The 25,566-nt window shown below is 43.0% G+C and overlaps 1 protein-coding gene across 1 annotated transcript in view; it reads right to left on the bottom strand.

Annotated features, from left to right (window-relative positions):
* The window catches only part of oxct1a (3-oxoacid CoA transferase 1a), an 88,375-nt gene that overhangs the window by 41,898 nt on the left and 20,911 nt on the right, over positions 1-25,566 (bottom strand). The window contains exons 8-12 of the mRNA XM_072433824.1: positions 11,272-11,379; positions 9,416-9,530; positions 8,162-8,256; positions 4,987-5,035; positions 4,489-4,561 (exon numbers count right to left, since the gene is read on the bottom strand). Coding sequence (XP_072289925.1) covers positions 4,489-4,561; positions 4,987-5,035; positions 8,162-8,256; positions 9,416-9,530; positions 11,272-11,379 — 440 coding nt within the window. The remainder of the gene's footprint in view (positions 1-4,488; positions 4,562-4,986; positions 5,036-8,161; positions 8,257-9,415; positions 9,531-11,271; positions 11,380-25,566) is intronic.

Here is a 25,566-nt window from a genome sequence, read left to right on the forward strand (position 1 = left end):
GGCTCTCTTCTTCTCCTTCAGCAGAGCCTTCAGTTCACGGTTAATCCATGGCTTGTTGTTTGGAAAACACCGCACCGTCCGGGAGGGAACAATGTTCTCAAAACAGAAGTTGATGTAGTCCGTGATGCACTCTGTGATGGTGTTGATGTCCTCCCCATGTGGGTCATAAAGCTCAGTCCAGACAGTGGTGCTGAAGCAGTCCCTCAGAGCCTCCTCGCTCTCAGCAGACCACATCCTCACCTCACGGGACACCACAGGCTGCCTGCGCACGATGGGTTCATACACAGGCCTCAGATGTACAAGGTTATGGTCCGAGCTGCCCAGGGGAGGGAGGGGGGAAGAGGAATAAGCCTCCTTGGTGTTGGCAAAAAACAAGTCCAATGTTCTATTGTTCCTGGTGGGGCAGGTAACATACTGGGTGTATGTTGGTAGAACAGAAGAGGGAGAAGCGTGGTTAAAGTCACCAGAGATGAGGAAGAGAGCCTGTGGGTGCTGTGTTTGCAGCCTACAAGTGCAGGAGAGCAGTGCATCACAAGCATCTTCAGCATTGGCAGACGGGGCCACATAGACTGCGATCAAAATCACATGTGAGAACTCCCGGGGCAGATAATATGGCCTCATGCCAATAGCCAATAGTTCAATATCCCCGTTACATAGCTGCTCCTTCACTGTGCAGTGTTCGGGTTTGGACCAGCTCGTGTTCACATACACAACCAGACCTCCACCTCTTTTCTTCCCGTATTCTCTCGTTCTGTCCGCCCGCAGCAGATGAAAATTGTCCAAACCTACAATAGAGTCTGGCATTTCTGCTGTTAACCAGGTCTCTGTGAAAATCAAGACGCTGCTGTCCCTATAAATCCTCTGGGACCGCATGAGGCTCGCTATTTCCGTCATTTTATTTTGAAGGGACCTCACGTTACCCATGACTACGGCGGGAACCGACTTCCTGTTTGTCCCTCTCTTCTCTCGGAGTTTACGTCCAGCCCGTCTGCTTCGTTGCGTTTTCCTTAGGATGTCCGCCGGGATAACGTGACGATCTCCGGGTAAGACGACAGTTCTCCGCAGTTTCATGAGTTCCTCCTTTGTGTAAACGCAGTACAGCGCCGGCCGGGGGGCGGGGCCGGAGCCGGGGGACTCAGAGCCAAGGCACATAGCAACGACACGATGAAAACACTCAATCCAGCCGAATAAAGTCAAAACAAGTTAATTTAAAGCGATTCCAGTGCGTGTCCCGATCGTTCGTGAAGTTCCTCTTTCATATAAACGTGTATATAAACGTGTACCGACGACACGCCGTACTTTAAAGTACAGTAAAGTAGAAAAAATATACTAACTATATTTACAAAATATAGGAAATAAAGCACAATAAGTGTGAGAAAGATAAGACTTTTTAGCAAATGTTTTTTTTTATATTTTTATTGCACTTAAAAACAGAACAACCGTTGACATTGCACGTGGGTTTCAAAACTCCTCTCATGGACACAATAAATGGATACCTTTGGAACATATTGGTGGCAGGAAAAAAGGCCATCACAAAGAAATGGATGACACAAACCTCACCAATGATCAAGGACTGGACTGACAAAATAACAGACATTAGACAAATGGAAAAAATATATATTTGGAATTGGAAATGGACAAATTCGACAGGCCTCGGAGCAAACGTCTGTTTTGTGTACCGTGATTTTGTTTCTATTCAGCTTGTTTCCATTAAAAAATATCCTTTTGGCTATAATATTCCACAGAATGGCATGCCACTTATCACAGCCCTATTACAGTGCAAAAAGTACAACTTTTCCAATTCACAGTTTACACAATATAATCATCGTTCCATCTGTTAGTTTTGCTTGCAAACAAGCTTGGTTTCATTACTTTAATTTGCATCTTTATTACCTCAAAGTAATTTACACTGCCTGTCACTTTCAGACACTGAATATATTACCAGGGTAAATGCGTTGGGGGATTCCTCAAGTGTCAACACCTTCAAAATTAATATATCCACAATTGGATTACTTTTCCTCAGTAGAGTTTCAGTAAAGGCTTTTGTCTGAAGAATGCTTTTGCTTCAGTGTATTGGCTTTGTTGTGATCATACCCAAAATGTCATGATTTCTAACGGATTAGTCATAAAACTTTGGTAATTTTGGCCTGGCATCTTATTTGCAAACTACTACTTTTCTGTATTACATTAATACACACAATTAAAAGCCTGTTACCATATTTACAAATTGTGATGTGTGCACTTTACAGTTAAAGGTATACTAAGTACATCTTCTGATGGAGGGTCTGTTAACCTGCTTGTCTCGATGAAGATGCTATGCTATGCTATGCTTGGACTGTTTCACAAAAGGAAGCTATACAAATGAAGTTGAACTGACAATATAAATATACAGCAAGACAAAAGATAAAACATGGGAAAAGTGTCACTAATTTCCTTGTAACTGGCAGACCAGCAGAGTTGGATATAAATACGGCTGCACAACTGCAATTTCTATGACCAGTATTGCGATTGTACAGAATCTTAAAACATAAATTGCAACTCTAATCACAAAGTTCACATTTCACGATTTGACCAAAAGACTGAAAATAATAAAATAATCACTTGTACTTAGATAAGAACCTGTTTGTGCATAAGTGCCCTGCCCATACGCACCTTGCAGGTTCTAGCTAACAATAATGCGGCGGAGTTAAAAGACGCAACCCCTTATCATGGCGAAACGAACGGGCAGCGCCAGTGACACATCCACTCACCAAGCCAAAGTAAAAAAGAAATGTGGTTCTTTTAGGATGGAATGGCTTGTGCCACTGGACCACAGCCAAGCCAAAGCAGGACTCTCATATATATATAACTACTATACATCTCATGAACAACAGGACTTTTATATTTTTCATTTTAAGTAGGTCTAATTTCTTGTAATAAAAGTAAACTTACGGCTGTAATTTGATTCTTTTAATGTAACTTGCTATGATGCAAGGTTTTGAACAGGTGTGATACTGGTGTGGCCACAGCGTGCACATCTGATGTTGCTCACAGTGGTCCTCAGTGTGCTCAGGGAGCTAGTGTGTTTGCCCAGACACAAACAAAATTAGAGGGAACATTGATTATGGGACTTCAAAAATTGGAATCAATTAAAATTGCGATTTTGATTCGATTTTGATTCATTGTGCAGCCCAAATCACCAAACTACTGGCCAAAACGTTTGCTTTGCTTTCATCTCCTTTTGACATAATCAGCATTTATAACGTAAACATAAGCCATGGGTTGTATCCAAAAGCCAGAGCACACGGCTTCATTTTTTACTTTCATTCACAACTCGACTGAATGGACTTGCTGAATACCGAGGAGAGAAAGCATTTTGGCTTTGTGTATCTACAAAGAAAAACAGAATAGAGGATTGGGAGAGACCATGTGGCGGATCTCTTTATTAAACCTGAACATAATGTTTCATCACAGTGTTTAGTTAAAGAGTTTGTTCAAATAAGCCATTTTATACAAGTGGAATTGCCTGATCGTAATTTGCATGAAAGGGCAAAGTAATTGGTGTAAATGAGGCGTTAAACTTCTGTATCTCCATGGAGACAAGTGCAATGTTTACAAGATGTTACAGGACACAGGGTTTGGTGTTCGCACTCCATCTATAGCAAGGGGGGAAAAAAAAAAAAAAAAGCTAGCTTGCCCCAACATGCTAATGTACTGTATGCATGCAGGTGTAATGAACGTGATTTGGCTGCATAAATACTCAGAACGAGTCTGGCAATGATTTAAGGACTCAAAAACGGTGCAGGAGACATTTTAAACCAAGTGTTTTTTGACTTGGTAAACGGGATGAATGAAACAAGCGTGAATGAAGCTAAATACAACTCCTGGCATGCTTTTGATGAGGGAACAATATTATAACATTTGTTAAAATCTCCAAAAAGTCAAATCTGCATAATATGTGTCCTTTAATGCCAGATAAAGCAACTTCTTCATGGAAACGAGCAGGAAGTGGACCTCCACCAGAAAAGTGATATAGTGTGAAAGATTGTACAGTATCAAACGGAGAGTATGCATACTTCTATTTAACCTCATACATGTATGGAAACAGCGTGGTTCCATTTAGTCCCTCTGAGCCAGAACAGAGCTATTTATGAGCCCTATTGGATTTCTACTGGGTGGACAAACACGACCGGCGCTGAAGGGAGCGCGGGTGGGCAATCTCAGACAGCTAGCAAATCAATAAGGGCCGCAGAGCTCGGGAATATTGGCACGGCTCCTGTCTACTTTCACTGGTGACACTAGCTATTATCCACTGCTACAAATTGTGGCAAATGATGTGGTGAAACCCTCCTTTATGGTTATAGACATGAAGCTGTGTGGTTGATGAGGGGATTGCTTTTTAACATCCGGAGACAATGTTTGTGGTTTGTTTGTGTCATATATCATTTCGTACATCCGATACTAAAGTGAGAAAAGCCTAAAGTATTATCAATGGTAGTAAACTCTTACCCTCGGATCATGGCGAATGACTCATCACTGGAGAAGTAAGCTGCACCAGGGAGCACAGACACCGTCTCCTTTCCTGTGGGTCAAGGGCAACATCAAGATGGCCTTAAAAGATGTCTTTGAAAAACACTGAAAACACTTCACAAATAGCTTGAATTTGCAGGCTATTGTCCATTTGGGAGAGCAGTCTTAAATATTCACAACCCCTTCATGAAATTATTATTCTCCTTATTTTTTAGCTGTCAACATAATGTAAAAGTTAAGATTAATATACAAAATGTGATGCAATATAAAGTATTTTTTTTTATTTTCAAGAATAATTACCGGCGATACAATTGTTTTCGTATACCGGTACTTTGTTTTTTTCCATTTGAAATTAGAAACAAAACAACAACAAAAAATAATGAAGATGGAAAAAAATCCTTAAGGATTATTTAAAAAGGCTTCAAATCAAGTAAACATATTAATAAAAAAACATAATATGTGTAATATATGTGTCACCTGCATTGATCAGGTCTGCATCCACTTCCTCGTCTGTGGGGTACGGGCCCTGCAAAACGACAAATCAAAAATCAGACACAAAACGCTGGAACCCTCTCACACATCACTCAATCAGAGCGGCCGCCATTTTTCAAGTTACAGACAGACACAATCTCTGCGATTAGATGAGACATTGATTTTCTCTGTTGCTCAAAAGGCAGTGAGCGGAGGGCGGGAGAGGCAGCTGCCCGGTAAACCTGGCACTCACAATTAAAAAACAACTTTGACAAATACAGCACTGGGTTAGCCCCGAGCACTGTAAACAAACTATTTTGTAAGACCCTTTTATTACACACTCACACATGCCATGGATGAAATAGACATAACTATTTTTAAATGCTACGGTAGGAGTCAAAGCATTGTTTTTGTGGTTCTTTTTTTTTTTTTTTTTTTTTTTTTAGAAAATTGGCCTGAAAGTTTAGTCTCTGGCTTTAAATATGAGCCGAGCGAGACCTGTTTTCGCTATTTATTCAGAATTTCTACTTCTTAGAACAAGTATGAAGTGAGTTGGAATTGCTTCAGAAGGTTTGGTCCAATTTGGCATGGGTAATCTGGAGGTCACATGGGTTAAAAGCGAATGGGATATAGATGATTTCTGTCATTGTATTGCCTGGCCAGCCAATCCCTTCTACATTCTGTTCAAAGGCAGAAGGGTCTGGAATCGGACCTTAGGGGTGTCAAAACAACTCTCCTCCAACCACTGCCGCTAATTTGTAGCACGTCTCTCTCAAATGCGTACCACCACAAATATCTTCGCAACATTCAGAACAAAATACCAATATAACTTAATTTACCTCAGATTTACAGAGTTTAGCATGTGTTTGTTGACACTGCAGAAATCAGCACCGTTTCTCAGTCTTTTGTGTTATTTTTTTCATTGTAAGCCGCCATGTTTGTGTAGGATATGCAGATGTCCTCCCCCTGTTGCCAGGGTGACAGGAATGCGGGCTAGGTGTTATCTACTGCCCGTGTGGAGTTTTACACCCCTCAGAAGAAAGAGGACGTAATAGTGACAACAGAGAATAGTGACAACAGAGACGCTCTGAACTTTGAAAATAACTTTTCATCAAATGACTCCTTTTGGATTACAGAGAGTAACGATCTCTCCAAGACAAACGCTAAAACGCTGAAAGACTATGCGGTTTTAGTGGTTTTAATAGACAATCATCAGATTGCAAAAATGTGTCCACCAGATGACTTTACGTGTACATATTGTGATATCGTGTTTAACATGTCATTTTAACTGTTTCATAACTTGTTTTGTGGACAATTTTACCTTTTGTGTAACTCTTGTGGCCTAAAGCCAGATCTCGTCTCCTTATCAGCTCTGACCCCAGCGTGCATGCTGATTGGCTGAAGCCACGGCGCCAAAACCCCCGCGGGGAAAGACAAAAGGAAAGAGCAGGGAGTTACAGACGAGTACCATCCGAGCTCCAGAGCGAGTTCCATCCGAGTTTCTTTCGAAGCTCGACCCTCCATCCAGGGTCCCACCAGCAAGGTCCATGAGGCCTTGGGGCAGGCCTCGGGCCTAGTTAGCGTGAGCGATGCTACGCTACGGGACAAAGACTTTTCCAAGAGAAGCTAATGTTCCCTCCCGGAACTAAGAAACCTGTGCCCGTTTTTAAAAACGTGATTGATGCTGCATCACGCAAAATCAATCAAGGACCTTTTGCAACTTTTTCAAGTCCACAGCCTTTTAGACTAGCCACATCGGTGGAGCAGCACGACGGGCTTTTCATTCGGGAACGCCTCAGAGCCAAGGAGAACGCAGATCGCAGAACCGATCCAGTCCTTCTTTGGCCAGACAACGTCAGAGCCGAGCTCCAGAGTAGGCCCTTGGACCCCACGCAGGCCCTTGGACCCCACGCAGGCCCTTGGACCCCAAGCAGGCCCTTGGACCCCAAGCAGGCCCTTGGACCCCAAGCAGGCCCTTGGACCCCACGCAGGCCCTTGGACCCCACGCAGGCCCGTCTCCTCAGGATCACAGCTTCTGGTTGCGTTCGTATGAATGCACCTCACAGGCTGAATTTCATCTTAGAGTTAACTCTTGCACACACCTAGATAGATCTAGAACCATCATGTCTAGTGTATTCCATCTGTTATCGACTCATTTGCATATTCCTGATTCATATTTATCTGTTTAATTCTTTGGTCATTAAATCTTCATAACCCACATTTGGTTAAGTGTTCATTCATTTCCAGAAAAGGGGTCAATGTCACGGTTACGTTCTCAAACCTTTAGATCAACGAGCAAATTAATTTCTAATTAATTAATTAATCTAGATATCTGATTTTAGAGTTGTTAAATTGCAGATTATCCGGATGGTGCCCCATTCTTCTCTTAAAAATATGATTCAAACTTACCCACACTTAGGCAGTGTGTCATGTTTGAATTCTTGAACAATTCTTTAATCAATATCAAACCTGAATGCCCCCCTCCTCCACAAGTGGGTGGACATTCATAACCTTACAGTACTTGTACTAGTATGTTACCCTACAATTGTTTAGACACATGATGGTTTAGCCACTTGTCAATCACGCCCTTTGGAAATCGGGGATAGAGGATATGATTCCAGACCAAAAAATCTTTGGAAAGTCAAAAAGAGTGTTATTGTTAGTAATTTGTTTTTATATACTATATAATCAGTTGTGTACTATGGTGTGATTACCAAATGCATTTTAATTTTTGTATTGTTCAACTCCACTCTTTTATATGCAGCAACACAAGGGCCAATCAGTATTGTCGAATAGGCTACACTAACAAAAACTATTAATTCAATTGACAAAGTAAGACATTATGGTGCAAAATGTACTTCATATGTACTTCAATGTACTTCAGGTGTATTTAGCTCCATTCGCTTTTTTCATTGATCCACACACTTGTTCTGCATACTTATATTAACATGTCGGGGGGAAAGCTAGCTTTAGTTTTTTGTTTTTTTTAACCCCATGGCAAATGTAGGTGGAGTGCGAACACTAAATCCTGATGCAGTAACGTCAAGACTTATGGAAAGAATTCAAGTGTATTCAAGAGCATGTTTAAAAGCCAAAAACTATACAAATTATGTAAAATACTGTATGTTCCCTTTGACCAAACCCTTACCAACAAAGTTCACAATCACAACAATCCTCTTACCAGTCCCAAAATGCCATTCTCACTTTGCAGATGAACTGTGATGTCTGGTTTGATAAAATTGCTGGCCAGCATTGGGATTCCTATACCAAGGTTGGCTGGGGAGGGGAAATGGTTAAAGATAATAATACATTCAACAAAAACAAGCTCTTAGCTAACTACCTCGGAGATCTCACTGGACCAGCGCTGCCTCGATACCACATAATTATCAAGAAATTACTAATGTGTCACACGGAATAGCAACACAATGTGAAACCAGTGAGTCATTAATGATGAGCAATGAGGCGCCCAAAAGCATGTGAAGGACAAATGCCACCACTAAATCTTTGGACATGCACATCCAAATTATACATTCACACTGTAATTTGCCGCCGTAATCAGCAGGTTCAAGCTACAATTAGTCATTAGGGTGTTGAAAAATGTACAGAAGGGAGGCCAATGTTTTCCTGACTGATGTCCAACACATGATTGGCTAAAAGACAAGCAGAAAGACAAAGGCAATCACTCAATAATCACAGGGGAAAATGTTTTGTGATTTTGTTTGAATATTGAGACTAAATGGCTGCAGCAAACCAGAAGCAAGAATGTGGTGATTGTGGTGCAAGTGACTATATGAGGCTGAGATTGCTTGGAGGAGCCATCATTTGTTGCCACTGTCAAAAAATGTGAACTGGTTTTACCATAAACGCACTAAAAAACTAATCTGCAGAAGACATATTATGCTTTTGATATTATTTTAAATGGTTTAGGGTTGTCCAAAAAATGATATTCCAGACACTAAAACTAGCATTGAATGGATACTCATGGATACTCATAATCTGATGTATATTTAAACCATTATTACGTAACTATTTTTATAAGTCAACAAAAAGTGTTTATTTTATGAATATTAATATTAATATTGACACTATTGATATTTTAGTAATTTGACCAGACAGCGAAGACATTTAACTATTTGGTTCTGTTTTGTTACAGGCAAAAGAAAAAGAAAACTATCAATAGTTTCTAATACTTTTAGTAGATACCAAGTCCTCAATATTGTAAATACATTATCTACTACCGGTGAATAAAAGTTTTTTTTTTTTTTTATTTAATAAATATGTTTTTGTTTTTTTTCCCAAATAGTCAAATAGTCGACTAGTCACACATAGTTGATCAATCCTTGAAGCTCTGTTTATGAAATCAGAAGAACAGCCTATTTGCATATACATCAATGTGTATTAAATAATTTGGTGATAGTTTGCCCCAAAAGGATACCATACATTCCATCCTCAAACTCAAGGGCGGCTCGGCGAATGATCCGCTCCCGAACAATGTCTGAGTCCTTCTTTGGTTTGGGTTTCTCCGTCTGACTTTTCTTGACAGTGCGTTTCTGAAAAAAAGAAGCACACAGATGGCTCATGTCAGGAAAAGAGTGACAGAAACTTGGGAGATATTTTCAGCCAAGCCACAATGTACATAAGTGTGACAGAAATAGCTATTGATTCAGAGTCAACATGACTAAGATGGCATCAGCACATGCACCTGCTCCGCCTGCTCCAAGATTATTTTTTTTTCTCCACAGATTTTGGCCTCAATTTCGGTCAGACGGCTTGTCTAGACACTGGCCGGTCCCAAGAGATTGGAGTAATTCACAAGTCTGGGGTGTCAATACCAAGCGGGTCGAAGCTGTTGGAAACGGCTCAACTTTAATTTTTTACAATTTCATGCACTCGCTTGCTTGAAGTCTCAAAGGCTTGGTTCCACAATTTCTACATCTAAAACAAAGTCATTTGACCAACATAAACAATGTTTTTGTGTGTGTTTATTTGAGGGAGGCGTTTCCCCTCTTTGTTCACCTGTGGAACCTGGTTTTGGATATTACAATCCTACAGTGATCTGCCTGACTTTTCCTCAACACTGTTAAACACCTGAGTAGGATTTGAATGGCTGGCTTTCTCACCAAGGTGAAAGGACACGGTTATAAACAACAAATTAAACCATAATCCACTGTTCTGTTCAAAGAAGAATTAGCTTTTTCATTTTTTTTCTACAATGGATCACTCCTGAACAAATAAGGGAGTCCACCAACACACCAAAGTGCAGAAATATCATATTACCGTATTTTCCGGACTGTAAGTCATAGTTTTGGCCAGGGTGCGACTTATAATTATACTTATACTCCAGAGCGACTTATATGTGATAATATTAGTTATTTTCACACTTGCAACCTTATTTCATACTCCAGTGTAACTTATATTTCTTTTTTTCTTCTCCATTATGCATTTTTTGGCTGGTGCAACTTATACTCCGGTGCGACTATAGTCCAGAAAATACGGTACTTAAAATATAACACCAGGTTCATGCCCCTATTGCACTTTATTATAGACTTCATACTCTTGGCATATTTGCCTAATTTCCAAAAACAACTGTTTTTTAGAGCTCCCTCCTTCCCGACCTCAAAGCATTCTACCTAAAGTCCTTTTGACCAATCAAAAGAAATAATATTTTGTTTTGAACTGTTAATTGCTATGGCAAAGAAGATACAGTTTCATTACTCTGAATAGTTTCCAAAGGAGTCCAATTCCAGATTGTCGTTTGAAAATGTTTACATCCTGACTAATATCACACACGTGGCCTCAGTTAAAGGTGCGACACAAACATATCCTGGTGCATTCAATGGTCAGATCTGAGCTGATCCTGCGCAGTTAGAAAACATGTTTTTCAAGGTTTTTTGTCCAGTAACAAAAACATTGTCATGGAAACAAGCAGGTGGAGGACTCCCTACCAAGAAAGTAAAAATACCACTGCCACTTTACTTAATCTAGAGCCTGATTTTAGGGTAACACTTTATAATAACAGCATCCATCCCCGCCTCAGTAAAGACTTTTAATTCATAGTGGGAAAAAAAAAAGTTAAAATTATTCAGGCTTAGTAATCAATTAAATAGTACACTAACCCTAATTCTTAACCCTAACGCCAAACTTTAATTAAGTTTTTGCTAAGCCTGAATCATACTTAATAAACTGTATGTTCATTATGAATCTTAGTTCATGCTTTGTTCTGACAAAGTGTAGTTATTATAAAGTGGTATCTCTTTTTGTAATTGACATAATGTAGGTCTTGTTCTGTACCTCAATCCTCTTCTCGTAGCTTCCTCCCTGGACGATCCTGTGCACATAGATGCTGGGGATGTGGATATCTTCTGCAGCAAAAGTCCCCACGTCCACCACCTCCTCCACCTAAACAAAAACGGGAAAAGTCAACAGTTGATCCAGTTCAGATAAGAAAACCATCACACTATCAGTAACAGTCTGCAGCTTTCCAGCTATGAAATTTAAAAGATTGCCAGATTAAGAACTGCAGATGCTTTTGACTTTCTGCAGGTCGAGGTTGTTATTGTTGGTTTATAGCGTCACGGCAGTGTATGTTTATGAACATAAGTGCTGTACATGCATTCACCCTCACAAACACACTCATTCATACACCAGTATACTTCTACACTAGAGGTGAGGTGGGGGTGTCTTGCTCAAGGGCAGAACGTCAGTAAGCACTGGTTTGCATAGAAAGGTGTTCTTACCACTGAACCACTGCTCCCCCCAATGGCACATTGTATTCCCAACACGCTCCCATCCTAGTACTATCCTAGCCCAGCCCGGCTTCACATGTTACTAGTCATCAGCTTGTTTGAAACAATAATACTTGAATCCAACTAGAAAGATGCAACATTAATGTACCAAATCAAACTGCCAAAATGCAAATATATTTATATATTTAGTATTGCAAGCCATCTATTATGGCCTGTGATTAGCACAACTTGCTGAATATGTTGCAGCAGTTTGAAAAGTGATACTGCTGTGGTGTTTAGACGCAGGGGCAGGTACAAACACGTGGGAGGTGTTGAATTTATTCTTTTCACAACAGAACTGTGTCCAGTGAAACATGTTCAGTCAGTAGAGGCTCAAGAGCAAGGCCAGGGGACAGGGCTGGATCTTGGGGTCAATACAGAGTGCAGCAGTAAGGCAAGCTAGACTTAAGAAAAAATAAAAAGACATTTACATATTGATCAATCTCGATTTTCAAAGTAAAACATGCCTTTTAGTAATGATTTCATGAACATAAACAGAATGAACATGAACAGACTTATAATCTGTGCCATTTAACACAAATGATTTTCAAATTTCTTCCTCCTAAGTCTGACCTCTGCTCAAAACCACATGTTTTGACTAACAGAGGATTGACTGTGGACCTCTCCATTCTTAAAATTCCTCCGGTGGCTCCCAGTTCATCTCAGCAGTTAGAATTTTATGCTAAACAATTATTCATTATTTATCATTTAAAAAATGTATAATTTTAATATTTTGAAGTCAACAGTTATACCACCATTCAATAATTTGCAGAAATGAACTCATAAAAAGTACAGTATTTTTTTCTCAAGGTTCCCAAAGGATTTCTTGGTGGTACAATATCAGTAGTGTAAATGTGAAAAATGTAACTAGTGCTTGCTGCCCTGTGCTCGAGTGGTTAAGGCACAGCACATATGCCAGGTTCCAGGTGCAGCCGGCTGCAGTGTTGTGAGTTTGATTCCTGACCCCGACTATTTACTGCATGTCCTCCCTTCTCTCTCATCCCCATTTCACACTACTTTCCTGAAAAGCCTATGGGCACAAAATCTTAAAAAAGAAAAAAATGGTAACTTCACATTGTATTTAAAAAACAAAATAGGCTAGTGATGAAAAGAGAAAATTGGAGATGAAATGTTCAGTTGAATAACTCTTTAATTTTGATTGACTGGATTATGAGCTCACTTGATGCAAGCAGATCTCTTTGTGCTACACAAAGGAACACATCAAATAGTCCCAGGGTTTACTTAGATGTGAAAGATGCATTCATTTTGCAAACAGAGTTTGTATGCATTTCCTTTGTAATTTAATAAATAATGGCTTTGTGTACCAATATTTATTTCACTCTCCGGCTACATAAGATCAGAGGTGGGACTAAACCTCAAACCTACCAGTTATAAAAAGGCCACTCAACCACTGCAACGATTGAGCAGACAAGCAAGGCAAGCACTCAATACTGTACAATATTTAACATTCACCAATTCATTGATCACAAAAAAGCAACACAAATGTAATTGTATTAAACTTGAAGCATAATGAACTAAGAAATTGACAAAAAAGGAGTGTATGATAGACTGTAAATTATAGTCTGCACCTGAGACAGAAAGTGACTCCGTTTTCTGTGTATTCCAGTAGTGCTGCTGAGAAACGGCACAAACATAATACAAATGTGCAGCATCTTTTCTCACATAAGAGATAAACCTTTTTTTCCCTCTAGAAATGCATACAATTTATGCATACAATAAATGTGAATTGCGGCAGAAGAGAAGTACATTTCTTGTAATGTTTTCAAAAACAAGACTATCAAAGAAATAAAACACTTTCGTCAGGACAGTAACCATTTAAAAATGTTATAAACCACAGCGTCATCATTGGGTGAATAGAATTGGGATATTTCGGCTGATGTTTATGTGACCTTGTGTGACGCAATAGGATACAAGGTTAGATGTTTGTTTACTCTGCATCTCCTGCTTTTCAAATGATACAAATATATTCAGGTGAAAAGAGAAAAATAACAATGAAGAACAATAATAATAATAATAATTTAATCATTCTTAATAACATATTTTTTCATGATGAATTATTTTTTTGTTCATGTTTTATTAAGACTAATGAAGGTGTAGTTATTATAAAGTGGAACAGATTTCTGCATTAAAGAGTTATTAAAAGTGTCTTCTTGGCGCTCCTTCAGGAAGAGTAGAACTAAGTGAATAGTATCACCTTGTATTACAGAGTCCTCATAGGCTTTTGAGACCAGGGATGGATCATTTAAACATCACTTCTGGTCCCGTCTCTGGTCTTTATTGCTCTTGCATGACCAAGTATAACCTACTTATTCCATTTACATGAAGGGTAAGGGGCCGTTGGGAGCAAATTGAATTGAGAATTGAAAATCTCCTTATCTCCTCTTCCTCCCTCAGCCGTGCTCCGAGTATATCTGTTGTCATGGATACGTGGGCTTTGGTTTGCGCTGCAAGCTATGGGGGCCACGGCTCAAGACTGTGTTAAGTGATTTTCAATACCTCCATTTGCCTCCCTCCTTTAGTTAAGGTTAAATCTCAAATGGAAACATTCTTGAGATTAGATTGGTACTGCAGTGGTGTATTTTGATTTCTCCTACATGCCGCCTACGCATTTCTCTAGAGGCTCGATATCTGCCTTTGTGCAATTCAGGTATTCAATAGTCTTTTTGATCAAGACGACCTGCAGTCATTGTGTTGGGAGCCGCAGACGGCAAGTAAAAACTCATCTAATATTGGGGATACAAGGTAATTTGATGACTTAGGTATTAGTAAGTATCAAGTATAGCATCAGTATTCGTATCAGCAGACAGTCCCTTGCCTTAAAGCATTTGTTTCGGAGTAGACTTTGGAGGAACACACTGTAACACTACTGACTATATATTTTTTTGTTACATCACCCAACCCTACCACACACATCTACCACTTTTTTATAATCCATTTTATTTGTGTTATTTGATATACTGCAATATGGAAACAAACATAAAAAGACACAAAGAGCAAAAAGACTAAAAGAAGAAGAAAAGAAAAGTTGTTAAAGTCACAGTATGTTCCTTTTGTACCCGTCTCCATTTGTCCCTGGGTTCGGCAAATTTGGCAAATTTAGTTAATCTTACCATTTTATACATTTCCAATGTTATTTGAGTCCAGTCCTCGACAGTCAGCGCCGTAACTGTTTTGCATAATTGCTTTTTTTGCTGCAAGTACATTCCACAGGTATCCATCCATCGATTCCATTGTCGAAGTCAAATGGGATGTTGAAGACAGTCTGCAGTGCCTCATTAAACTCGGTCCAATATTTATGATAGTGATGAGCACCTTGACAGCCACAGTTTTCCCAACAACCAGTATTTCCATGTGAATAATGTGCACTTTGACATGGTGTTAAATAATAACTTTATTTTATGATAGATAAAATGCTGATACATTTTTCTAAAATAATTATTTATGGTTTATAGGAATTGTTCCTCTGAATGTCTTCAAACCTTTTGACATCTTTGTAATTTACAAGGCCGTGCTTTGACTACTGCCTTCTTAAATCTGTGCCGCTCTCTCCCTCTGTACTGCTTCCTGTCATTTTCATGGTCATGTTCATGTACATTTCATATGCAACATCTTGGCAAGAAGAGAAAAGAGGTTCTTAACCTCAGTGGGATTTTCCTGATTAGTTAGTCACAATAACACATTTTGAATTGCAATAAACTGCTACAGAAAATATAACAATAAACCCCAGGTCACCAATAGTCAGACTCTGGAACTTCTGACATGAAATGTTGGAGTGAACCGCATAAACCCCACATTCACAGAGAACGAGCTGTGGAGCCTCCCTGTGTGTTAGTGATGAGTGGATTTTGTGGGTCATGCAGACCTGAACATAGCACGAAGGTGAAGAAATCATTTCAAGTGAACAGGGAGTTGGCGTCTTTCCTTCGTGTCCCCTCTCTCTGTCCCTCTCGCCCCAAACACACAGGAGCCCGACCCACACCCGCCCACATCTGCCCGCACGCCCACTGCCTGGGCATTACAGCGCGTCAGATCACAGCGCGGCGTGAGAACGCTTTAACAGCGGGAGATCAGTCTGATGTGTTTTATTCTAATTATATAAGAAAGAAGCACAGCGCAGACTGATGAGAGTCTTCACTTTGCAACACTTTTCTGCTCTTTAGAGCAAGGAGAGGTTTTTGCATGTAATGGCATGTAATCAGCCAATCACATCGCTACATTGTTTTGTGCAAGGAATGTCAGAGTCCAGTGTGATGTTCTGATCAGAACAAAAGCCAAATTCTGCTCTGCTCAGCTTTAAATTCTATCAAAACTCAACTTTTAAAAGAGCAATAAAACATTTAAATTAATTTTAAAAACATCATTAGACTATTTGATATCAAATATAATTATTTGGTAAATAGTGAAAAATAACTAGGCCTATTAGAATACTCTTCATGTATGTTTATTTGTGAGTGACCCTGCAAAAAACAATAATATTGAAACTAATTTATGACACTGACACAATAACTCTAAAGCAGGATAATCCAGTAAAATGTTTGTACAATATAGAACAAAAATGAGCTGCAACAAATACAAAGCTAGATGCACTAGTACTTAATTAGTATTAATAAATTAGTTATATTAAGTTGTTTATTCAGCGCTCTACAGCTCAGATAAAATATAATGCCCTTGGCCTGTACCTGTAATGCACTGAACAGGCTAGTACACTAATCATATTCTTTTACTCTACACTCAAGGTTGGTGGGCATTTATGCAGCCACAGCTGCCCCTTGACGAAAGTGAGGCTATCAATCTGAGCCATCGGCCCCTAAGACCACCACCCATTATAAGATCAAGCCTCGAAATAACGGGCCGGACACGGCCAATAACCGGCGCAAAAATCAGTTTTGACCGACTCCAAACTCAAGGTTCCGGACACAATGACCGACGCACATTTATCGCCGTAATACATATTTTAAATAGGCAAAAACAGCGCGGTGAACATGCCCAAAGCGATTCCTCTGCACAAACTCGGGCGCGCTGTACTACAGACCACGATTATTGCTGTAGTTATACAGCGGAGGAAGGCAGCGGAGCGCATGTGCGCGGGCATTTCTATCGCTTAAGTTTCGTTTTGACAGACATGCCACTTCGCAGTCTTCTCGCTTCTCATTGGCCGAGCAGTGTCCGTGATCTAATGTCGATGAAAGCAGGCATCTGATTGGCCGCTGCGTTCGGTTGTACTCGGAAATGCCCGGTCTAATTTTGCGCCACAAGTGATATCGAGGTTGGCGGGCGTCAATCTCCTTAGTTCGCAATTCAGTCTTTTTACAGTTGTTTTCAACACAAGCTGTAATTTTGCACATTAGGGACAATGTCAATGTGGAAGTATCCAAGGGCCCCAAGGGCCCCGAGCTGTTAGCATCGGAGCAATGTATATATGTTAGTAGTTTATTTTGTAGGCTGTGATTTTATATATTCCACAAGATCTCCTTGTGTCAAATGCTGTAAACAGTATTTATTTTGTATCTAAGAAACATTATTATATTAAATTAAACAGTATTAATGATCATGATCTCTGGTTTATATGATTCAGTATTTGTGCTCTTCATATCAAATAACAGGTAAGTACTGTAAATTGTTTTACATGCTAATAACCAGGTTTAAAACAACACATTTATCTTGTTCTTATGACGCCGCGATGCCGCGCGCGCTTGTGGGCCCCTGAAATTGCTGGGGGGCCCCTAACTTTTTTAGGTAGGGGGCCCCCCTGGCCTGTAACTTTGAAAATCTATTTCTCAGCCTGTAAATGATAAAGAGACATGTTAATAAAAGTTCATTTTTCATTAATTATGTTATTCTGTTTTCCTTTCCTTGTGACCGATTCAGAATTAGCCATGACAGGTACCAAATGATCGGTACCTGTCATGTTGACAGGGACGTAAAAATAATTATTTCAAGGCTTGTAAGATTAAGGGCTAAAGTACACTTTATTGTAAATTTGTCCTCGACACCACAGTGCAGTGCCCAGAGACTCATATCCAGATATTTGTGCTAGGCTTGGTCAAGATCATCATGGATGATTGTAATAATAATAGTAGTAGTAATAGAAATAGTAATAATACCGGTACTAACCCTAAAAAAATGCTCTTCCAGCACTTCCATTACTACAATCCAAAATATAGTTATCCAATCCACTTTGTTTATACAGCACATTTTATAAAATATTTCCAAAGCACAAAAAAAAAGCTCTACCAATGCTCATAAAAAATAATAACTAACTCCTAAAACAGTAAAGCTACAATAACGAAACAACAAAACAGAAACCATAAAACATAAAGGGTTGTAAAATAAATACAATAAAAGACATGGGACCACACAATTCATGCAGTGTTAAAAGCAAATGGACCTGACTTGAAGCACTGTCACTGCCTCTTCACAATAGTCCTGTCATGTTTTCCACATATTCTCAACTACAATAAGAGTTACGTAAATCTCTGCATATTTCTACACAGTCTAGCAGAAACTGAGAAGGATGGATAGTTTTAATACAAAAACAACATTTCTGTAGTTCCATCTTAAGTTTGTAGCTTCACTCTCCATTAGCGCTGCATCTATCCTTATGGTTGGAGTACTCCATTGCCGCTTTTAAACTAAAAGCAAACAAGGCATTCATCTCAGATTTTCAATTAGATTTCCATTGCCAAGTCACATCATAATAACGCCTCATACAATTTAAATGCGCTGCTGTGTACATAAAAAGGGGCTTTCATCTGAGGTTGCTGTGTCCCTGCTACATCCATTCAAGCTCAAATGAAGCGTACAAAAGAGATTCAACGTAAGAACCGAAGTGGAAAGAAAAAAAAACAACACTAAAAACATATGATAATAAAAAATAGAATCGCACAAATAAGCAGGTGTGAAGAGCCACGAACACACAGGGATATCAGGGGGAACGAGTTTAACTTCAAGGAGGGCATGGAGTGAGTTGGCGGAGGAGAAAGAGAAACAAAGCGCCCTCTGGGGACAGCAAGCCGATTTAGGAGTGTTTTATGATGAATGCCGGCTGGTTTTGCAGTGTTATGCACAAGATTTTGTTTGTTACATAAGCTGCATATACATAGACGGTATGTTGACTTTGCCTGGCCAGCCAAGAATACATATTCTTGACACTGGATTTTATCTCACCCAGTGCTGATAGGTAGATTAGTCAGCAGGGACATGAACAGCATGTCCGTATACAAAACAAACAAATATCACAGGGGACGGAAATACATTACACCTTTGCAGAATCAACAATTGACACACTAAACACTGTTTAGGTGAGAGAGGTTTGATACACACACGCTATGTGCAGTAATTACAGGGACATAAACCACATCTGAATTCTTATTAAAACAGCTAATCCCTTGGAGTTGCCCTCCACCTCAATCAAAATATGGGCAACAACATATAAACTCTACCCTATCTTCACACCTTTATTGTTGAAACAAGCATATAAAAGCAAAATTTGTATTTTTAAGAGATCAAACCCAAAAGACAAATGATAAGATAAGATATTCCTTTATTGTCCCACATGGGGAAATTTCATTGGTGCAACGCAGGTAGATACAGAGGTAGATACAGAAGAACAGATCACTTATAGGAAGTCTGAAAAACACTTTCAGTAGAAGATCTCCTATAAATAAATAAAAACATAAATACCATTGCATATGATCACGACAGTAATTGCACATGAATATGTGTCACGACAGCACATAGATTGCACATGAATTTCACAGTAATTGCACATGAATTGCACATGAATTCCAACAGCAATTGCACATATGACAGAATTGCACATGGTTAGGTCAGTATTGCGAGTGTTCAGTACTAACAGTTTTTGTTATAAAGTCTGACAGCAGCAGGAAGGAAAGACCTGCGAAACCTTTCCTTCACACAGCGAGGGTGGATCAGTCTCTCACTGAAGCTGCTCTCCAGAGCAGACAGAGTGTCCTGCATGGGGTGACACTCATGGTCCAGCATAGATGTGAATCTAGCCAGGACCCTCCTGTCCCCCACCTCCTGCACCGAGTCCAGAGCACAGCCCAGGACGGAGCTGGACTTCTTGATGACTCTGTCCAGTCTCTTCCTCTCCCTCTCTGTGATGCTGCTGCTCCAGCAGGCCACACCATACAGGAGGGCTGATGCCACCACAGAGTCATAGAAGGTCTTCAGGAGTGGCCCTGTCACTCCAAAAGACCTGGATCTCCTCAGGAGGTAGAGCCGACTCTGGCTCTTGCTGTACAGGGCGTCTGTGTTATGAGTCCAGTCCAGTTTGTGGTTCAGATGAACACTCAGGTACTTGTATGAGTCCACTCTCTCAATGTCCCATCCCTGGATGTTCACTGGTGAGGGGGCAGTGGGGTGGCGTCAGCGGAAATCCACCACCATCTCCTTGGTCTTCCCCGCGTTGATGAGGAGGTGGTTCCACTGACACCAGTCCACAAAGTCCTGCGCCAGTCCTCTGTACTCCTCGTCATCGTCGTCCTTGATGAGTCCGACGATGGCAGAGTCGTCAGAGAACTTCTGCAGGACACAGCTGTCCGTGTCATGTCTGAAGTCTGCAGTGTAAAGGGTGAAGAGAAAGGGCGCGAGGACAGTGCCCTGGGGCGCCCCCACACTGCAGGTCCGAGTGTCAGACACACAGTTCCGGGCTCTCACAAACTGGGGTCGGTCTGTGAGGTAGTCCAGGATCCACTCTGCCAGGTCATACTCCACACCAGCCGTCGCAGCTTGTCCCTCAGGAGCAGCGGCTGGATGGTGTTGAAGGCGCTGGAAAGATCGAAGAACAGGATACTCACAGAGCTGCCAGGCTTTTCCAGGTGAGAGAGAGAGCGGTGCAGCAGGGAGATGACGGCGTCCTCCACTCCGATGCCAGACCGATATGCAAACTCCAGCGGGTCCATGGCTGAGCTCACGGTGGAGCGGAGGTGGTCCAGGACCAGCCGCTCCAGTGTCTTCATCAGGTGGGACGTGAGAGCCACTGGCCTGAAGCTGTTGAGGTCTTTGGGGCGCAGTGTCTTAGGCACAGGTACCAGACAGGAGGTCTTCCAGACCTGTGGTACCACCCTCAGCTTCAGGCTCATGTTGAAGACATGCTCCATAACTCCACACAGTTCATCTGCGCAGGACTTAAGGAGCCTGGGGCTGATGCCATCAGGTCCTGCTGCCTTCCTCACTTTAATCCTCTTTAGCTCACTCCTCACCTGTGCTGCTGTGACAGTCAGTGGTTGGCAGGGGGACCGTGTGCTGGGGGGATGGGTGAGTCCAGGCGAAGTGGGGAGCTGATGGTCCGGGGCAGAAAAGCGAAGAGGAACAGATGCAGGGCATTGTCCAGCTTTGGAAGAGGGAGCATGCAGCTGTGCAGGGGGAGGGGCGGGTGACCGATCAAACCTAAAGAAGTGAGCATTTAAATCATTCACCCACTGTAGATCCCCCTCTGTCTGGGCAGGGGGGATTTTGAAGCCCGAGATGGTTTTCAGGCTCCTCCACACTCCCTGAATGTTCTTTTGCTGCAGCTGCTCCTCCATCCTCCTCTTGTAGCCGGCCTCCGCCTGCCTGATCTTCCTCCTCAGCTCCTTCTGCACAGTCCTCAGCTCCTCCTTGTTCCCCGACCTGAAGGCTCTCTTCTTCTCCTTCAGCAGAGCCTTCAGTTCACGGTTAATCCATGGCTTGTTGTTTGGAAAACACCGCACCGTCCGGGAGGGAACAATGTTCTCAAAACAGAAGTTGATGTAGTCCGTGATGCACTCTGTGATGGTGTTGATGTCCTCCCCATGTGGGTCATAAAGCTCAGTCCAGACAGTGGTGCTGAAGCAGTCCCTCAGAGCCTCCTCGCTCTCAGCAGACCACATCCTCACCTCACGGGACACCACAGGCTGCCTGCGCACGCTGGGTTCATACACAGGCCTCAGATGTACAAAGTTGTGGTCCGAGCTGCCCAGGGGAGGGAGGGGGGGAAGAGGAATAAGCCCCTCTCTGGTGGGGCAGGTAACATACTGGGTGTATGTTGGTAGAACAGAAGAGGGAGAAGCGTGGTTAAAGTCACCAGAGATGAGGAAGAGAGCCTGTGGATGCTGTGTTTGCAGCCTACAAGTGCAGGAGAGCAGTGCTTCACAAGCATTTTCAGCATTGGCAGACGGGGCCACATAGACTGTGATCAAAATCACATGTGAGAACTCCCGGGGCAGATAATATGGCCTCATGCCAATAGCCAATAGTTCAATATCCTTGTTACATAGCTGCTCCCTCACTGTGCAGTGTTCGGGTTTGGACCAGCTTGTGTTCACATACACAGCCAGATCTCCACCTCTTTTCTTCCCGCATTCTCTCGTTCTGTCCGCCCGCAGCAGATGAAAATTGTCCAAACCTACAATAGAGTCTGGCATTTCTGCTGTTAACCAGGTCTCTGTGAAAATCAAGACGCTGCTGTCCCTATAAATCCTCTGGGACCGCATGAGGCTCGCAACCGACTTCCTGTTTTCTCCTCTCTTCTCTCGGAGTTTACGTCCAGCCCGTCTGCTTCGTTGCGTTTTCCTTAGGATGTCCGCCGGGATAACGTGACGATGTCCGGGTAAGACGACTGTTCTCCGCAGTTTCATGAGTTCCTCCTTTGTGTAAACGTGGTACCGCGCCGGCCGGGGGGCGGGGCCGGGGGGCTCAGAGCCAAGGCACATCGCAACGACACGACGAAAACTCTCAATCCAGCCGAATAAAGTCAAAACAAGTTAATTTAAAGCGATTCCAGTGCGTGTCCCGATCGTTCGTGAAGTTCCTCTTTCATATAAACGTGTATATAAACGTGTACCGACAACACGCCGTACTTTAGCGCGGCCGGAGGGCGCGGGGGGCTGGTGGGCTCGCTCGGAGCTAGCTCACGTCACAACAACACAACGAAAAACGCTCAAATCCAGCCGAAAAAAGTCAAAAACAGTTGAATTAAAAAACTATTCCAGCGCGTGTCCCTATCGTACAGTAAAATAGAAAAAATATACTAACTATATTTACAAAATATAGGAGATAAAGCACAATAAGTGTGAGAAAGAAGAGAGAGCGTTTACACCGGGCTGCCAGCTGTACCAGCGCCTTATGACGTCACCGCCCGCCCCCCGGCCGGCGCTGTACCGCGTTTACACAAAGGAGGAACTCATGAAACTGCGGAGAACAGTCGTCTTACCCGGAGATCGTCACGTTATCCCGGCGGACATCCTAAGGAAAACGCAACGAGGCAGACGGGCTGGACGTAAACTCTGAGGGAACAGAGGAGGAAACAGGAAGTCGGTTCCCGCCGTAGTCATGGGTAACGTGAGGTCCCTTCAAAATAAAATGACGGAAATAGCGAGCCTCATGCGGTCCCAGAGGATTTATAGGGACAGCAGCGTCTTGATTTTCACAGAGACCTGGTTAACAGCAGAAATGCTAGACTCTATTGTAGGTTTGGACAATTTTCATCTGCTGCGGGCGGACAGAACGAGAGAATGCGGGAAGAAAAGAGGTGGAGGTCTGGCGGTGTATGTGAACACGAGCTGGTCCAAACCCGAACACTGCACAGTGAAGGAGCAGCTATGTAACAGGGATATTGAACTATTGGCATGAGGCCATATTATCTTCCCCGGGAGTTCTCACATGTGATTTTGATCGCAGTCTATGTGGCCCCGTCCGCCAATGCTGAAAATGCTTGTGAAGCACTGCTCTCCTGCACTTGTAGGCTGCAAACACAGCACCCACAGGCTCTCTTCCTCATCTCTGGTGACTTTAACCACGCTTCTCCCTCTTCTGTTCTACCAACATACACCCAGTATGTTACCTGCCCCACCAGGAACAATAGAACATTGGACTTGTTTTTTGCCAACATCAAGGAGGCTTGTTCCTTTCCCCCCCCCCTCCCTCCCCTGGGCAGCTCGGACCACAACCTTGTACATCTGAGGCCTGTGTATGAACCCATCGTGCGCAGGCAGCCTGTGGTGTCCCGTGAGGTGAGGATGTGGTCTGCTGAGAGCGAGGAGGCTCTGAGGGACTGCTCCAGCACCACTGTCTGGACTGAGCTTTATGACCCACATGGGGAGGACATCAACACCATCACAGAGTGCATCACGGACTACATCAACTTCTGTTTTGAGAACATTGTTCCCTCCCGGACGGTGCGGTGTTTTCCAAACAACAAGCCATGGATTAACCGTGAACTGAAGGCTCTGCTGAAGGAGAAGAAGAGAGCCTTCAGGTCAGGGAACAAGGAGGAGCTGAGGACTGTGCAGAAGGAGCTGAGGAGGAAGATCAGGCAGGCTGAAGCCGGCTACAAGAGGAGGATGGAGGAGCAGCTGCAGCAGAAGAACATTCGGGGAGTATGGAGGAGCCTGAAAACCATCTCGGGCTTCAAAATCCCCCCTGCCCAGACAGAGGGGGATCTACAGTGGGTGAATGATTTAAATGCTCACTTCTTGAGGTTTGATCGGTCACCCGCCCCGCCCCTCCCCCTGCACAGCTGCATGCTCCCTCTTCCACAGCTGGACAATGCCCTGCATCTGTTCCTCTTCGCTTATCTGCCCCGGACCATCAGCTCCCCACTTCGCCTGGACTCACCCATCCCCCCAGCACACGGTCCCCCTGCCAACCAGACTGTCACAGCAGCACAGGTGAGGAGTGAGCTGAAGAGGATTAAAGTGAGGAAGGCAACAGGACCTGACGGCATCAGCCCCAGGCTCCTTAAGTCCTGCGCAGATGAACTGTGTGGAGTTATGGAGCATGTCTTCAACATGAGCCTGAAGCTGAGGGTGGTACCACAGGTCTGGAAGACCTCCTGTCTGGTACCTGTGCCTAAGACACTGCGCCCCAAAGACCTCAACAGCTTCAGGCCAGTGGCTCTCACGTCCCACCTGATGAAGACACTGGAGCGGCTGGTCCTGGACCACCTCCGCTCCACCGTGAGCTCAGCCATGGACCCGCTGCAGTTTGCATATCGGTCTGGCATCGGAGGGGAGGACGCCGTCATCTCCCTGCTGCACCGCTCTCTCTCTCACCTGGAAAAGCCTGGCAGCTCTGTGAGGATTCTGATCTTCGATCTTTCCAGCGCCTTCAACACCATCCAGCCGCTGCTCCTGAGGGACAAGCTGGAGACGGCTGGTGTGGAGTATGACCTGGCAGAGTGGATCCTGGACTACCTCACAGACCAACCCCAGTTTGTGAGAGCCCGGAACTGTGTGTCTGACACTCGGACCTGCAGTGTGGGGGCGCCCCAGGGCACTGTCCTCGCGTCCTTTCTCTTCACCCTTTACACTGCAGACTTCAGTCATGACACGGACAGCTGTGTCCTGCAGAAGTTCTCTGACGACTCTGCCATTGTCGGACTCATCACGGACGACGATGACGCGGAGTACAGAGGACTGGCGCAGGACTTTGTGGACTGGTGTCAGCGGAACCACCTCCTCAACGCGGGGAAGACCAAGGAGATGGTGGTGGATTTCCGCAGACGCCACCCCACTGCCCCCTCGCCAGTGAACATCCAGGGACGGGACATTGAGAGAGTGGACTCATACAAGTACCTGGGTGTTCATCTGAACCACAAACTGGACTGGACTCATAACACAGACGCACTGTACAGGAAGAGCCAGAGTCGGCTCTACCTCCTGAGGAGACTCAGGTCTTTTGGAGTGACAGGGCCACTCCTGAAGACCTTCTACGACTCTGTGGTGGCATCAGCCCTCCTGTACGGTGTGGCCTGCTGGAGCAGCAGCATCACAGAGAGGGAGAGGAAGAGGCTGGA

The sequence above is a fragment of the Eucyclogobius newberryi genome, unplaced genomic scaffold (assembly GCF_026437365.1).
Source record: "Eucyclogobius newberryi isolate DKJ021-1_F unplaced genomic scaffold, fEucNew1.0.hap1 SCAF_6, whole genome shotgun sequence".
NCBI classification, from domain to species: Eukaryota; Metazoa; Chordata; class Actinopteri; order Gobiiformes; family Gobiidae; genus Eucyclogobius; species Eucyclogobius newberryi.